The sequence below is a fragment of the Mus pahari genome, chromosome 6 (genome assembly GCF_900095145.1).
Source record: "Mus pahari chromosome 6, PAHARI_EIJ_v1.1, whole genome shotgun sequence".
In the NCBI taxonomy this organism is placed as follows: Eukaryota; Metazoa; Chordata; class Mammalia; order Rodentia; family Muridae; genus Mus; species Mus pahari.
The window spans coordinates 86,415,502-86,430,828 of record NC_034595.1 but is presented as its reverse complement, the minus strand read 5'-3'; the positions used below and the strand labels follow the sequence as shown (position 1 = coordinate 86,430,828).

Below are 15,327 nucleotides of genomic sequence, written 5' to 3'. Positions count from 1 at the left end.
ATTCTCTCTCTCTCTCTCTCACACACACACATTCTCTTTCTCTCTCTCTCTCTCACACACACACACACACATACATTCTCTCTCTCTCTCTCTCTCTCTCTCACACACACACACACGCACACACGCACACACACAGAGTCACAGAGGAGTTGGAGGAGAACATCTGAGGACAATCCCGCTTCCAGCTCCTGAGGGAGTTGGACTGGGAGATACTGGGACTTCCCAGTGTTCATTTATTTTGCCAGACTTGTATACCGACTGCACTCATAAAGTCATAAAGAATTTGTTTTTAGTTTCAAAAATACAGCTTTTGGGCTGGAGAGATGGCCCAGCGGTTCAGAGCACTGACTGCTCTTCCAGAGGTCCTGAGTTCAATTCCCAGACACCACATGGTGGCTCACAACCATCTGTAATGGGATCTGATGCCCTCTTCTGGTGTGCCTGAAGCTAGCTACAGTGTACTCACATACATAAAATAAATAAATAAATAAATAAATCTTAAAGAAAGAAAGGAAGGAAGGAAAGGAAAAACACAGCTCTCTAAAGGGCACGCTTCTGAGAATGCTGGCTGAAGGGCAGTGGGTGAGCCATACACTGCAAATGGTTTTCCCTGGAGATTCTAATCCACCCTGAACCCATCTCGTGGAGACTGTGGATACATACCCCGCCCCCGTCCCCCAACCCGATGGCTGTCATTACTCGGGGCATCTGTTCCTCATTGGTTGCTTTCAGGCCCCACGATCTCAGCCTTCCTTTTAGCCGGCCGCCCTTTGCCACTCGTCCTTGAGCCCTCCTCGTGGCTGCTCCTGGCCTCATTTCTCCTCTTCCTCTTCTGTCTCCTTTCTTTCAGGTGCCTCATCGCCTTCTTGGGCGTGTTCCTAATCACTCGAAACAGGAAGAAGGCCATTCCGTTCGAGCCCTATATTTCCATGGACGCCATGCCAGGTAATGATAAAACGCCTTGTATCTTGCCGGCTGCCCCTGTCCAATGACCGCTGCTTGGTGTCGGAAACTAGACTGCCAGCACTGGGCGAGGTGCAGAAAAGTGTGCTGTGGTGTGAGTTCTAGCCCTGTCCTTGTTGGTTTGCCTCTCTTCGAATCTCCTCTTTCAAGAGGAGGTGACGGCTGAGGCATCTCAGTCGGCCTTGAGAACCCCTTGCCAGCTCCCTGGTCTCTGACACAGAGAGAGGCTCTTCTACAGAAAAACCCTGATTCGCACCGGGTGTGTTTCCAACCCTCAGTACCAAGCTTCGAGCCTGCAGAGAGAGAGAGAGAGAGAGAGAGAGAGAGAGAGAGAGAGAGAGAGAGAGAGAGAAAGAGAGAGAGAGCTCACAGCAGGGAAGAAAAATAACATAAATGACTTCCAACACTATAATCTCACTCCTGGATGACTGCTCCAGGGAACCGAGGGCTCACACTGAGAACACAAGCTCAAAGATAGGAAGGAGCAGGGCTTGTGGTGAGTCACAAAAACTCAGAGGTGGACAGTTAAAGACTGGACCAGCCTGGGTTAGGTTGGCTGATGTAAATTCTGCCCACTAACATTGCCCCGTGAGCCCCAAATAGTCTTTATTTTAAATAGATTAAGATGGACCTCTCTCTGCTATTGTTTCTGGGGCATCCCCCATGCCTGTGGCTTGGTAAAGGGCTGGGAGATGAACCACCCCAGAGAGGGTTTCAGGGAACAGCGTCTGCTTTAATGCATGTGAGCGACTTATATGGTAGAAGCCTATTGGCTATGGTTGGTTAGTTTGGACAGCGAGAGCTCATACCACCAGGTCTGTATGCAGAAGAAGCACATTAAAGGAGACATGGAGAATTCAGACTCCTCTGTGGGCCAGCTGCCTGCTACTCACGCTGCTTCAGAGATTTCTTTATGTAATATGAGTACACTGTACAGATGGTTGGGAGCCTTCATGTGGTTGTTGGGAATTGAATTTAGGACCTCTGCTCACTCCGGGAGGACCTGCTTGCCCCAGAAGAGGGCGTCAGATCTCATTACGGGTGGTTGTGAGCCACCATGTGGTGGCTGGGATTTGAACTCAGGACCTCTGGAAGAGCAGTCGGTGCTGTTAACCACTGAGCCACCTCTCCAGCCCCGCTACTTCAGCATTCAGTGTTCTGACTTCAGGAGCACAGCGTGCCGTGCTTCTTATTTAAAAGTGCAGTGTGCCAAGGAGGCTGGCTGCCAGGGCATGCCTGCACTGTCTCCTACATTGCTCCACAACACAACCATACGTTCTTCAGTCACATAATCTGTGAAGAAAGCATGAGCGCACATGTCAGCCACATAAAGTACCGCATAGTCAAGGGCAGTGTTTAAATGTCCCTAGTGCCATGCATCTGCAATCCCAGCATTTGGGAGGCTGGGGCAGGACAATTGTGAGTTCGAGACCAGCCTGGGCACCATAGCAATAGGACCCAGGTTTGAGGCTTTGATGCCACGCCCCAGGTGTGTTCTCAGGCCTGGCTGACGTGCTCCTGTGCCAAGCGGCCCCAGCTGCATTCGCTTACTGGTTTGTTTGTTTGTTTTATCTTGCTCCGTGAAAGCTGTCATCTGCCCTGCTTGCTGTGGCCAGCCTGCCTGAGCAGGACTAGAGAACCCCAAGTCAGCATTTTCTCTTGACCCAGCTCAGCCACGCGTGGATAAACACAGAGTGGCTAAGTCGGGCCCTGAGGTCTCTCCTGGCAGTTGAGGGCTTGGACAGTGAGTGCGTGGACTGTGTTAACGTCGAACCTGGCTGCTCAGACGCCTTTTCTGCTTATTTCCTTGTTTCTCGGCTGTGTTCCGGATAGATGAGGGCGCTGGATAGCTGAATCCCAGATAGGTGAGGTGTCAACTCCGTGTGCGCGAGTATGTGTATGTCCCCGTGTGTCCGTGTGTTTATAAACTGTGTGTCTGTCCATACACATGTTCCTATGTACATACATACAGATGTATTTTTCCATGGGAAGTAGGGGGTGAGATCAGCCGATCCTAGACACCAGGATTGTGTGGCCAGTTTGGGGGTGTGGCTCTTGGACCCCGTGACCATTAGGGAATGAGGTTCTGAAGAGCGGAGACCCTGTCCTGTTGGCTGCTGAGACAACTGTGCTGGACACACAAAGTTCACATGACTCCAATTCAGACTCCGCCACCTTCTCACTGTCCAGTGTGTTGAGGCCTCTCATCCTCATTCCTTAGTTCTGGGCTGTGGGCCGCATGTGTCAAGGATTCTGACACCGTGCCTGGGATGTGGTAGATGCCTGGTTAACTTTGCCTTTGCTTCCATTTTGCTTTCAAAAAAAAAAAAACTTTGATGTTTTGGGGCTAGGTAGATGGCAAGGCACACAAAATGCTTGCTATGCAGACAGACAGACACACACACACACACACAGACTCTTGTGTCCGGACTGGTGGGATAAGGCAGGAGGTACTGACACAGTTCAAAGCTATGCCGTACTCTATAATCATGTACACTAACTCTCCCCTGAGCAGCAGACTCCTTTGCCTGCCCCACTACACCCCTGAGCCCAAAACCATAGACTTTTTTTTTTTTTTTGAGACAGGGTCTTATGTAGCCCAGGCTGGCTCTGAACTCTCTCTATATGACTGAGGATGGCCTTGAACTTTTGAACCTCCTGCTTCTACCTCTCAAATGCTAGGATTACAGGTATGTGCCTTTGTGCCCAATTGTATGTGATGCTTGTTCCAACCCAAGGCTTTGTGCATGCTAGGCAGGCAGGCAAGCAAGCACGCCGCTGATGGAGCCGCAGTCCCAGCCTGAACTCTCGAACTGGCCCTGGATCCATTGAATCTGTCACGTGGAAGGTACAGGCCTTCCCCAGCTGCTCTTTAGCCCTATGTAGGCAGGCTACTCTGCCTCTCAGAACCTGTTTTATTATCCAGGAAATGAGGATAGTAGTTTTTCTCTGCCCTAGCATTGTTTAATGATTAAGTTCGGTCTATAGGGAGACAGTACACCACTGCAATTAAGATCGTGGGTTTTAGAGTTTAAACACCCTCCCTTGTGTTAAACCCTGTCCCTGCCTCTTAACCGCTCCCAAGGCTCTCTGGGAACTTGCCTCCAGCTGTGTCTAGTCCTTCTCCACGGCCTTAAGGATCAGATGAGACAAAATTGGGTGAATGTCTGAAATAGGATATTTTGCTATCTAAATCCCGGCACACCTTGGCCGCTGTTGTGTTGGGCCTACCTTGGTCTCCAGCAGAAGTGTTAGCCTGGGGCAGAGAAGTGTCAGGTAGTAAGAGGACAATCGTCAAGCCCTTCCCAGGAGACACTTGGCATTTAGTTAGGAAAGGTGTTAGCCCCCAAGTGATCAGGCGCCCCTCCTGGAAGGATTGTAAAAGACAGTTACAGGAATGGTTAAGCAGGCTTGGAGACCATGCCTACCGTGCAGCATGTGGGAGGCCAAGGTCATTAGTTCAAGGCCAGCCTGAAGTCCATAGAAAGTTCCAGGGCAGCCAGGGTTACATAGTGAGACCCCATCTCTAAAATCAATAGTGACACAATAGCAACAACAGCAACAAAACCTGTCACGTGCCCCCGACCTCCATCCCGCAGAGGTGGGACAAAGACGACACGTACGCCAAGGCAGGGTTTGAGCAGCTTCCACAGCTTCCCGCTGCAGCTTCCTTTATTCTCTCTACAGCTGACCCCAGTTCTCTACAGCAGTTCAGCTTCTCCCCTGTGCTTCTCTGCTTCTCCTCGGCTTCTCCTCCTCAGCTTCTCCTACTTCTCCTTCTCCCTCAGCTTCTACTTCTTTATTCTGGGATCACCCAGTTTTTCCCCTTCCACCCTCTGCATTCGTCTCTCATCGCTCATCATCCAATCAGCATTCAGCACATTCTATACGTGAGCCATGCACGCAGACACGGTGGGTGTTGATAGGCCAGTGACTCAATATCATGCTGTATGACACTATACGTCAGGCAGGCAGCACGTAATCACTCAGGTGCGCATAATCAGGTTTTTAATAATCAAGCAGGGAATAACGGGGCTTGGCAGTGAACCAGGGTGCCATCTTGGCTCACAAGGCCGCAGCCACGGCCACACCCGCTTCCCACAAAAACCAAACTAGGGGCTTTGTTTCCCCTAAGTGTAAATTTAAAATCAACATCAGTATGTCCTAAACTATGGGAATCACACCTCACCCTGCATATAGATACGGAGTGTTAAGGTCAAAGAACGCACACTCCCTCTATCCGTCCCAGTGTTGGGTATCCAGACTGCAAAAGCCACCCTCTTTATTTCCTCGATGGAAAAAACAAACAAACAAACAAGCAAACAAATTCTCTGGCTCCTGAGTTAATTCCACAGCAAAGTGGCATCTAGCATACCTAGGCGCGGTGTTCTGCCCTGCCCACCTGCCACCCGGGATACACACCTCCTTTCTTCCGGTGTCATGCGAGTAGTTGCTCTTAAATCTAAGGCATCTGGGAATCAGCCCACGAGCACTGGTGGCCCTGAGGTGGGAGAGAGGGAGGGAGGGAAGTGCAGTGTCCCTTCCCACACCGTGACTGGGCACATGGATGTCATTTCAGGTATGCAGGACATGCATGCAAAGGGGACGACGGTCCAGCCTGACCTCAAAGCCCCTTTTTCCTACGGAGCCTTGGAAAGCAACGACAGCATCTCTGAGCTCTACACCCCGGCCACACTGCCCGTCATGCAGGAGGAGCACGGCTCCAGGAGCACCCCTGGGGTTCCCTACCGCGTCCTGGAGCACACCAAGAAGGAATGATCCCTTTGGGGTGTCACTGCCCGGAGGTCACCCATGGTTCCACTCTTCATTGCCCAAACTGCCTTTCAAGTATCCTGGTTTCAAACGGAGAGCTCTGTGCAAGATGGCCTTGCGAGGCCCCTGTTTCTCGGGCAGAGAAGCCATTCGATGACCTTGGCTTTGGACATTTCAAATAGTGGGGGCAGAATCCCAAGTGGACTATGTGGCCAGTTAAGCTAGTGGGAGTCGAATCCATTTTACCTCCTTGGACAGACAGTCAGTGAGCATCGGGTAACGGTCGCAGGCTTCCATACATTTCATTAGAGTGAAAGCAAGACAGAGTGAGTCTGCCCCCTCTTTGCAAATCCAGCAAAAGGGTGGCGACCTCCACCGTTGGTCTTCCTCTATCCAGCACGCATGTCTCAGCTCTACCTAGTTCACTCACCATTCTGTAACTCTGAGGATACTGCCGTCCCTTTTGCCAACCCTGCGTGGAAAAAGCTGTCACTTGTACCTTGCTGGCGGACTTGGGCCTTCCCATCACCTGGGCCCGTCTGTGAAGACCTGGCGGTGTCTGCTGGATCTCTTCTGAAAACTGGCTTCGTTCCAGTCCTTAGAGATTATTGCATTGCTTCCTCCCTCCAAAGAAGCCAAGAGAACAGAGGCAGAGGGGGACAGGAGCAAGGGGGGAGGGGGCAGCTGCTTTCAGCCCACTCTGTTTCCAGCTAGTTAGAAAGGTTCCCGTGACTCTCCTGCCCAGCCCTACAGAGGATGTGCCAAAGCTCTCTGTAGGGTGAGCTACTCTTCCTCCTGTACATCCAGCTCCCTGCAGACCCGCTTCAGTCCTCCTCCCCGTCCTCCCCTTAGCCTCCCGCTAGCTAAGCCTCAGCTGCTGCTTCAGTTCACAGCCTGGTTCAGGCAGAACAGGCATTTTCGCACACAGGTCTGCAAGCTTTCTTCCTGTTTATTCCAGTGAGTGGCCTCCCCCTCTTTCTCCCCCCACTCCCCAACCAATGCGCACACTTGAGAGTAGCTGGCAAAGGCTTGCAGGCTTTGATAGGCATTAGAATTCCAGAGGAGTTTGTTTAAAATGTAAGTTCCTTGCTCCAACTGGAGTGACCTGGATCAGTGGGCCTGGGATGGGACCCAATAGCCTGCCCCAGAGAGCATACCCCCTCAGAAGCCTTCTCACAGGCCACTAAATCCCAAGGGACCACATGGCCCAGAAGGTTTAAACCTCCAGTTTCTTACCCTCTCAGGGCTCTGTAGGCAAGCTATATGGACCTGTCGGACCTGTGGCAGTCCCTACCCAGTGAACACCACTGGAGAGTGGCAGTGTTAATAGGTCAGTGTTTGATATGCCGTCCATGGCACGCCTCTTCACACCCAAACAGTGCTCTGACTTCAGAACTCTGCCATCTGCTATAGAGCCTATGACCACTTCTGTATTTCATCTTGACCATGTCTGTATTGCGGCTGGCATGCCTGAGGCTGAAATGGGAACAGAGAACGGGCTCTTCAGCTCAGCCCAACAGCAGTCGGCCCCGGGTGCTTTGCTGAGGTCCTGGGGCCTGTTTTACCATATATCTCTCACGCACAAAGCTACAAGCATTACACATGGTTGTGCCCTCCAGGACTGCAGGGGAACGGACACACACACCAGGAACCTTGGGCAAGGCAGGCTGTGTGGCAGAGAGGCACAGATAGCCTCACGGAGGCTGTGGCCATAAGGCTAAGCCCTGAACTCAATAGGTGTTCAGATTGGAAACAATTTCCGTGCATTCTCGGTAGAAATATAGCTAAGATCAGAGAAGTGGGTGATCACACCCTCCCCCCGAAAGGAAATGGGCAGCTCTGGAAAATCAGAGGTTGGAGCTAGGGTTGCCAAAGAGCCCAGGGACGTGATAAAAGATGAATGTCGAAAGACAGTCGATGGACCTGAAGCACAGTGGCTCACACCCGTGACTTGGAAGACGCTCTTTCCTTCAGGAGGATAGCCGCAAATTCTAGGCTAACCTGGACTACCAAGCGAGACCCTGTCTCAAAACAAGATTAGCAGCAAAGATAATCATTAAAGAGGTGTGATTGGCTGGCAGAGGCAAGCATCCCAGAGGACGCGGGAGCTACGGAAGAGTCACAAGGAAGAGCGTCACAGGGTCAGCACCTATTGGGAAGGAGTTCCTGTTCTGTGGCATCAGAGAAAGAAGGAGTAAGAAGTCACCTTTGGGGGTCAGACGCCAGGCCCCCAAGAACAAAGAATTAAAGCTTCTGTTCTGAGAGCTGGTAGGGATTGGGGTGTGGGCAGTGTATGCAAAGAAGTGAGCAGGTTTCCGTGTGGCAAACCCTGGCTGGCACCCATCGTTTTGGCATGGTATGTACGCCCAGCCTCATTCTGCCCCTTCCCCCCTCCTGTGGGCTGTTTAGCCCTGGTCAGCCTGAGATACAGGTGCACCGTAACCGCAGGTGATGCAGAAGAGGTGGGCAGTGCCACCCAGGAACTGCTTCCTGGGGCCTGGGCAGCTTGATGGCTTTCAGGTTGGGGACAGTAGTCACCATCATACAAACAGAGCCATGAGGGATGAGCGGAAAGGCCTTTGAACTCCTGAGTGGAGATGTGACAGGGCAGTCAGGCAGTGGGAGACCCGAGTTCCTCCCCCCCCTGCCACAGTCCTCCCCCCACCCCCCACAGTCCTAGATGCCCTGCTTGGCCCCAGAGATCATTGGATTGTCAGCTCACAGCAGGGCTGCACGGTTGGTAGAATGAGGAAGGGGGAGACCAACTTTCTACCCACAACCCTGTTTTCCCACATGGTTCTGACATCACCCACCCACTCCCATTCTTCCCCACCCTTACCCTGAAGCCAGGCATTCAGTCTGTAGCCCAGGCTGGTCTTGAAATCTCAATCCTCCTGCCTCTGCCTCTGGAGTACTGGGATTACAGGTATGTACTACTTACTCCTCGTCTGACTCCCATCTGAACTCCCCTGGCCACGTGAAATGCCACACGGCCTCTCTCCCAGCCGCAAGGCACTCCAACAGCGTCATCAACCATGGGTTAAACTTCATTTGTTCGCTTGTCTTCCTCCCTGATCCGAATCTCTGTTCTGTGGGTTGGGTTCCAGATTAGACATCAGAACAGATGTGATTGCAAACTGCTGCTTTCAAAGGGGGAGTCCTGACCCCATGCTGCGGCCTGATGGTACCCTCACCCTCAGCTCTGGGGTGTGGGGTTGAGCATGGACCTGTGCACTGCAGGGGAGGGGAGGCTCCCTTTCCAGTGGCCCTAGCCAGCTTGCGGGTATCATGGGAACAGAAGCAGATGGCCATCAGAGAAGGACTGGGCCCGGCCCACCCTGCAGGCGCGAAGATTTCAAATGTGACCCAACTCTAACTGACACTGAAACCACCCTGTAAATGAAGTCACTCTAGAACATAGTCTATGTAGATGCTTATATTTTGTTAAGTGTCAAAACTAACACAGCATGTGTTATTTTGCAAAAGTGTGTATACTGTGTGCAGATAACATTGTAAAGCGGTATTTAATTAAAAATTCAAGCAGTTCTTGCAGAGTTCGGGTCCTGTGTTGCGATAATACTTCAGCAGCTGTCTAGTAGAATGGTCCATGTCATTTCTGCCTTGTCATCCCCACGTGGCTGCTGGCCGGCCACTCTAAATACCGCTAGGGTGCCTGAGAAACTAATTTTGTACTTTGCATGTGCACACATGTGAATACATGCATGCCCCATGAGTGGAGTTCAGGGACTTTGGGGTTCAGTTCTCTCCTCATGTGGGGTCTGGGCATCAAACTCTGGTCATTAGGCTTGGCAGCAGGTGCCCTTCCCTGCTAAGCCATCTCATTAGCCCCCAAATGTGCCACCACTGAGCCACACCCCTGTATAGTTCCTTTCTGTTACTGCGCTAACGAATCGTGGTCAAAGCAATGTACGCAAGTCCATTTATTTTGGCTTATGGCTCTAGAGAGGTGATGGTCCATCGTGGTGGGGAGGTTATGGCAGAAGGACAGGAAGGCGAGTCTTCACATCAGGAAGCAGAGAGAGCAAACAGGAAGTGCGGCACAGGTATAAAACCCTTCTTCTAGCAAGCCTCTACCTCCTACAGGTTCCAGAACCTCTTCAAAGAGCACTCAACTGGGGACTAAGGGTTCAAATATCAAATATTTCTTTAAAATTACTACAACTCCCTAGTCCCATTCTTCTTCCTCTCCTCTTTCTTCCTCCTCCTCCACCTCCTCCTCTTCTTCTTCCTCCTCCTCTTCTTCCTCTTTTTCCTCCTCTCCATCACCACCACCACCACCACCATCATCCACTGTAGAATAAATTCAGCTTTATGTAGACAAAGATTGTGCCTGGCACAGCAGGCCCAGAGTTCTGCTGTGGGTATATTAAATCTCAAAACAAGGACTGGAGAGATGGCTTAGTGGTTAAGAGCACTAGCTGCTCTTCCAGAGGAGGTCATGAATTCAATTCCCAGCAACCACATGGTGGCTCACAAGTATCTTTAACAAGACCCAATGCCTCTTCTAGTGTGTCTGAAGACAACTCCAGTGGGCTCATAGAGATATAAAGTAAATAAATTTTGAAAAATCTCAAAACACACCAAGCAGAATGTCCACTGGTAAATACAAAGCAAGCACAGGTCGAGAGACAGAATTCTCTTTCTCAGTGTGACGCCACGAGGTGTTCATTCCTAGAACAGGTTGTTCTCTGCAGGCCCCTGGTGTGGATGATGGCAGGCCACGGAGCTCTGAGAACAGCACCTTCCCTTTCCCAGAAGTCCCAGCGATGCTCTCTAGAAGTGCTCAGACCTTCCTCTCTCAGGTTACTTTCTAGTTAGAAACAAATAAAACCTCCAAGTCCTTGTTTAAGTCCCCTCCCCAGGTGTGTTTGATCTCAACCCAAAGGCACCAGAAATGCAGCTGGGCTGGTAGCCCCTGTGCTGACCATACAGCATTACAGTGCCAGCCACATCTACTGCCAGGGACGCTCAGGAAGCTGGGGAGCCATGTCTTATTACACTGCCAAAAAGTTACTGAATATAATTCTATCAAGCTGTTCAAGATGTGGGGCTGGTGGCTGGAGAGAAGGCACCGAGTTTTAAGAGCTCTTACTGCTCTCAAAGAGTTCCCAGCACCCATACAGCAGTTCACAGTCATAGGTAACTCCAATTCCAGAAAATCCAACACCCTCTTCTGGCCTCTGAGGGCACTGCACCCATGAGGTGCACAGAAAAAATTCAGGCGAACACCCATCCATATGAGATAAAAATGATCTTTTAAAAAATTTATTTATTTATTATATGTAAGTACACTGTAGCTGTTTTCAGACGCTCCAGAAGAGGGAGGTCAGATCTCATTACAGATGGTTGCTGGGATTTGAACTCAGGACCTCTGGAAGAGCAGTCAGTGCTCTTAACTGCTGAACCATCTCTCCAGCCCGATGATCTTTTTTTTTTTTTTTTTTTTTTTTTTTTTAATGTTTAGATGGGTCTGGGGATGCAGCCTGTTTGGTAGTGTGTTTGCTTAGCACTAAGCCTTTGGTTTGGTTCCTAGTTCCACCTAAACTAAGCATGAGGAGCTACATCTGCAATCCCAGCATTAGGGAGGTAGAGACTGGGGCGTCAGGAGATTGGGGTTATCAATAGCAAGTTCCAGGCCAGCCTGAACTACTCCAGACCCTCTTAAGTTGGGCATGGTGGGCAGTGCAGTTCAGGGCCAGTGAAAGAGGGCTCAGCTGGTAAAGATGGCTGCCACCGAGCTTGCTCTCTTCTGCTGCTGGCTTTCACTGGCAAGTCCATTCCTTCACGGGCATTAGAGCCTGCTTCTTCAGCATTTTGACATATGCTCCTGGGCTGAACAACTGTTAGATTCTTGGACTTTTCATAACTAGAGAGTCATTGTTGGACTAGCTGGACCACAGCCTATAAGCTACTGCAATAAATCCCATATGTATATATGTATGTATATGGGGGAGGGAGAGAGCGAGAGCGAGAGCGAGAGCGAGAGAGAGAGAGAGAGAGAGAGAGAGAGAGAGAAAGAGTTCTGTTCCTTTAGAGAACTCTGACAAATAAATACTGTTATGGTTTGTATATGCTTGGTCCAGATAGTGGCATTATTGAAAGGTGTGGCCTCGATGGAGAGGTGTATCATTGTGGGTGTGGGCTTTAAGATTCTCATCCTAGCTTCCTAGAAGTCAGTATTTTGCTAGCAGCCTTCAGATGAAGACATAGAACTCTCAGCTCCTCCTGTGCCATGCCTGCTTGGATGCTGCCATGCTTCCCACCTTGATGATACTGGACTGAACCTCTGACCCTGTAAGCTGGCCCCAATTAAATGTGGTTGCTGGAATTGAACTCAGGACCTCTGGAAGAGCAGTCAGTGCTCTTAACCTCTGAGCTATCTCTCCGGCCTACAAAGAGTTTCTTTTTTTTTTTTTTTTTTTTTTGGTTTTTTGAGACAGGGTTTCTCTGTATAGCNCTGGCTGTCCTGGAACTCACTTGGTAGACCAGGCTGGCCTCGAACTCAGAAATCCGCCTGCCTCTGCCTCCCGAGTGCTAGGATTAAAGGCCTGCGCCACCAGGCCCGGCTTACAAAGAGTTTCTATGTAGTCTCGTCCAATCTTTATTTAGCTTACTTTGTTCCTCAGGGAGGTTTATGCATGCTTATTGTGCACATGGGATTGAGTTAATTACCACTAGAAAAACTATCACCAAGTTGTGCTGTGCTTAAATATGCCTAAAATAAACCACTTGGGATCTGACTTCAGAAGTTTGAAACAACACTGGCTACTTAGTCTTACTGAACTGAAATACCTTCTTGCCTCTTACAGATCATCACTCTGGTGGCCATGGAGGTTGCAGAGACACCACACACACACACACACACACACACACACACCTCTAGTATGTGTCAAACTGATACTTAAAGCCAATGCGACTCAATTGATTGTGCCTAGCATGCACAGAGCCGAGTTCTATCCCCAGCAATGCATAAACCAAATAACTTACTTAAAATACTTAAAGGTCTTTAGGGTTGGGGGGTGCAGCTCAATGACAGAGCATGCACAATGGATTCCATTCCCAGTAACAAAAAAATAAACAAAAACAGCTAAATAATTATGCCAGTTGATATAGTTACCTATCTGTTCCACCTGAGTAAATCTAATATTTTTCTATGTATTAATTTCACACATGTGTATGGTGTGTGTGTGCATGTATGTGTGCATATGTGTATGTTGTATGCATGTGTATGTGGGTGTATGTGTATATATGTGTGTGTGTATGTGGGGGACGGGGCGGGGGGACTCCTCCATGCCGCAGCACATGTTTGGGGCCAGAGGACAACCTGCAGGAGTCATTTCTCTTCTGCCACCATGTGGGTTCCGAACTCAGGTCACCAAGCCTGGCAGCAGACACTTTACCTGCTGCACCACCTCCCTGGCCCTCAACCTCTTACTTTTAAAGCCTAGCCATTTCTCATTTTAACAGAGATAACAAACGTACACCTTCCGCATCAGATGGTTTTGAGACCCCAATAACTGTTTCTGGAAGTTTCTAGAGGAATATAAACTCTTAATTAAAAGCTGCTTGATTGGTAACTATTAAATTTTTTTTAAGATTTATTTATTTATTTATTTATTATTATTATTATTATTATTATTTTTGGTTTTTCGAGACAGGGTTTCTCTGTATAGCCCTGGCTGTCCTGGAACTCACTTTGTAGACCAGGCTGGCCTCGAACTCAGAAATCCGCCTGCCTCTGCCTCCCGAGTGCTGGGATTAAAGGCGTGCGCCACCACACCCGGCTTATTTATTTATTATATGTAAGTACACTGTAGCTGTCTTCAGACACTCCAGAAGAGGGCATCAGATCTTGTTACGGATGGTTATGAGCCACCATGTGGTTGCTGGGATTTTGAACTCCGGACCTTCGGAAGAGCAGTCGGGTGCTCTTACCCACTGAGCCATCTCACCAGTCCCAACTATTACATTTTTATCTTAAAAAATACCAAGAGTCCTGGGTGATTCTGAGGCTTGGAGGTGGAAATGTATCTTTTGCAGGGTGTTGGGATAACAGAAGCCAGGTAAAATCTCATCCTGCCATGTGGAGCTAGGTGACACAGGGTTGGGTTCTGTTCGGGCATTTTTTTTCTTTTTTTACTATTTTATTATATCTACCACCCGAATACCTTACAATGCCCCAACACTAGGTAGGAGAGAAAGAAAGGTACAGTGAAGGGGACGAAGACCTCCATAGGCTGCTTTCGTTCCTAGGGTCAAGACCACCCTTTGTGGTGGTCAGAATAGTCAACAATCCAGCAATCAACAGCATCAGGGGCTTGGGGGGGGGCAGCAGTGGCTGTGGCGGCAGCCCTGGGGGTGAGGGGAGCAGCAACTACCATAGGCCCTCTTAGGGTTCTCACACTTATACCCTCTCCGGAGTCCCCAGAATTATCCTATCTGCAGCTGGCAAAAATCATGCCCCCCTCGAGCACAAAGCAATCATAGTTAACAGCTGTGGACAAACTGAAGTAGCCCCATATCCCACACCTGGGATTAAAACAAAAAACATATTCATTCTTACAGCATAACTGGGTTTCTAAAGAAACTGAAATTCCACTAAAAGGTCAGGGACAGCTTGAGACTTGGGGACAGCTCGGTCGACTGCAACAGTTCATGTGTCCTCTACTCTCTTTGCTTTTGGACAGTGTCTCAGGTAACCCTGAACTTTCAATCTTCCTGCTTCCACCTCCCAATCACGGAGATGCCAGGAGGGCATTGCCATTCCCGCCTGTGGCAACTTTCCTAAAAGTGGCTGGAACTATGAATATCTGGGCATTCCGTTCTAGAGAATAAAACTACATGTATCAGAACCATTTCTGTTAACAAATAACTAAACACAAGCTACAATCTGGCCAGGCATGGTGGGAGAGGTAGGTGAACCTCTATAAGTTCGAGGCTAGCCTGGACTACATAGAGAGGTCCAGGCCAACCAGGGGCTATATAGTAAAACTCTGTCTTTTAAAAAAAGGAAAGAGAGAGAGAGAACCTGGAAATATAATATGATATATAGATATAGATATAGATACACATACATACCCATATATAATTTTATTTATATGAAGTGCTGGGGGAAATGGAGCCTTAATTTGTGTGCCTGCACTTACACACGTGCCTGCACACTGCTCCTGGAAAGGTCGGGAGTCTGCTCTTGACTTCCATCTTGCTGTGACAGGGTTTCCCATATTTTTTGCCTTGCCCTACTCCAGGTTAGCTCATCCGCAACCTTCAAGCGGATCCTCCCGTTTCCGCCGCCGACCTCACTGAGGGAGTTCAGGGATAAGAGATGGGCACTACTGCACCCAGCTTTTTACATAGGTTCTGGGGACTCAACTTATCAGGTTTGTGCAGCAAAGACCTTGACCGGCTCAGCCGTCTTTCCAAGCATGAGTCTTTAAAGCCACGGGGGAAAAAAAATAATTAGAAATCAATTCACGGCCGGGCCTGGTGGCGCAGGCCTTTAATCCCAGCACCCGGGAGGCAGAGGCAGGCGGATTTCTGAGTTCCAGGCCAGCCTGGTCTACAAAGTGA

The 15,327-nt window shown here is 49.5% G+C and overlaps 1 protein-coding gene across 4 annotated transcripts in view; it reads left to right on the top strand.

The window, feature by feature from the left end:
• Positions 1-9,474, top strand: part of Nipal3 (NIPA like domain containing 3) — a 36,535-nt gene extending 27,061 nt beyond the window's left edge. For 2 of the 4 annotated variants that reach the window (XM_029540136.1, XM_029540137.1), the window contains exons 11-12: positions 851-945; positions 5,543-9,474. In XM_029540136.1, the coding sequence (XP_029395996.1) occupies positions 851-945; positions 5,543-5,742 (295 nt within the window). In that variant the 3' untranslated portion in view covers positions 5,743-9,474. Of the gene's footprint in view, positions 1-850; positions 946-2,796; positions 2,829-5,542 lie in introns of all 4 variants that reach the window. The other 2 variants (XM_029540138.1, XM_021200458.2) reach the window with 2 other exon arrangements.
• Positions 9,475-15,327: the final 5,853 nt, after the last annotated feature.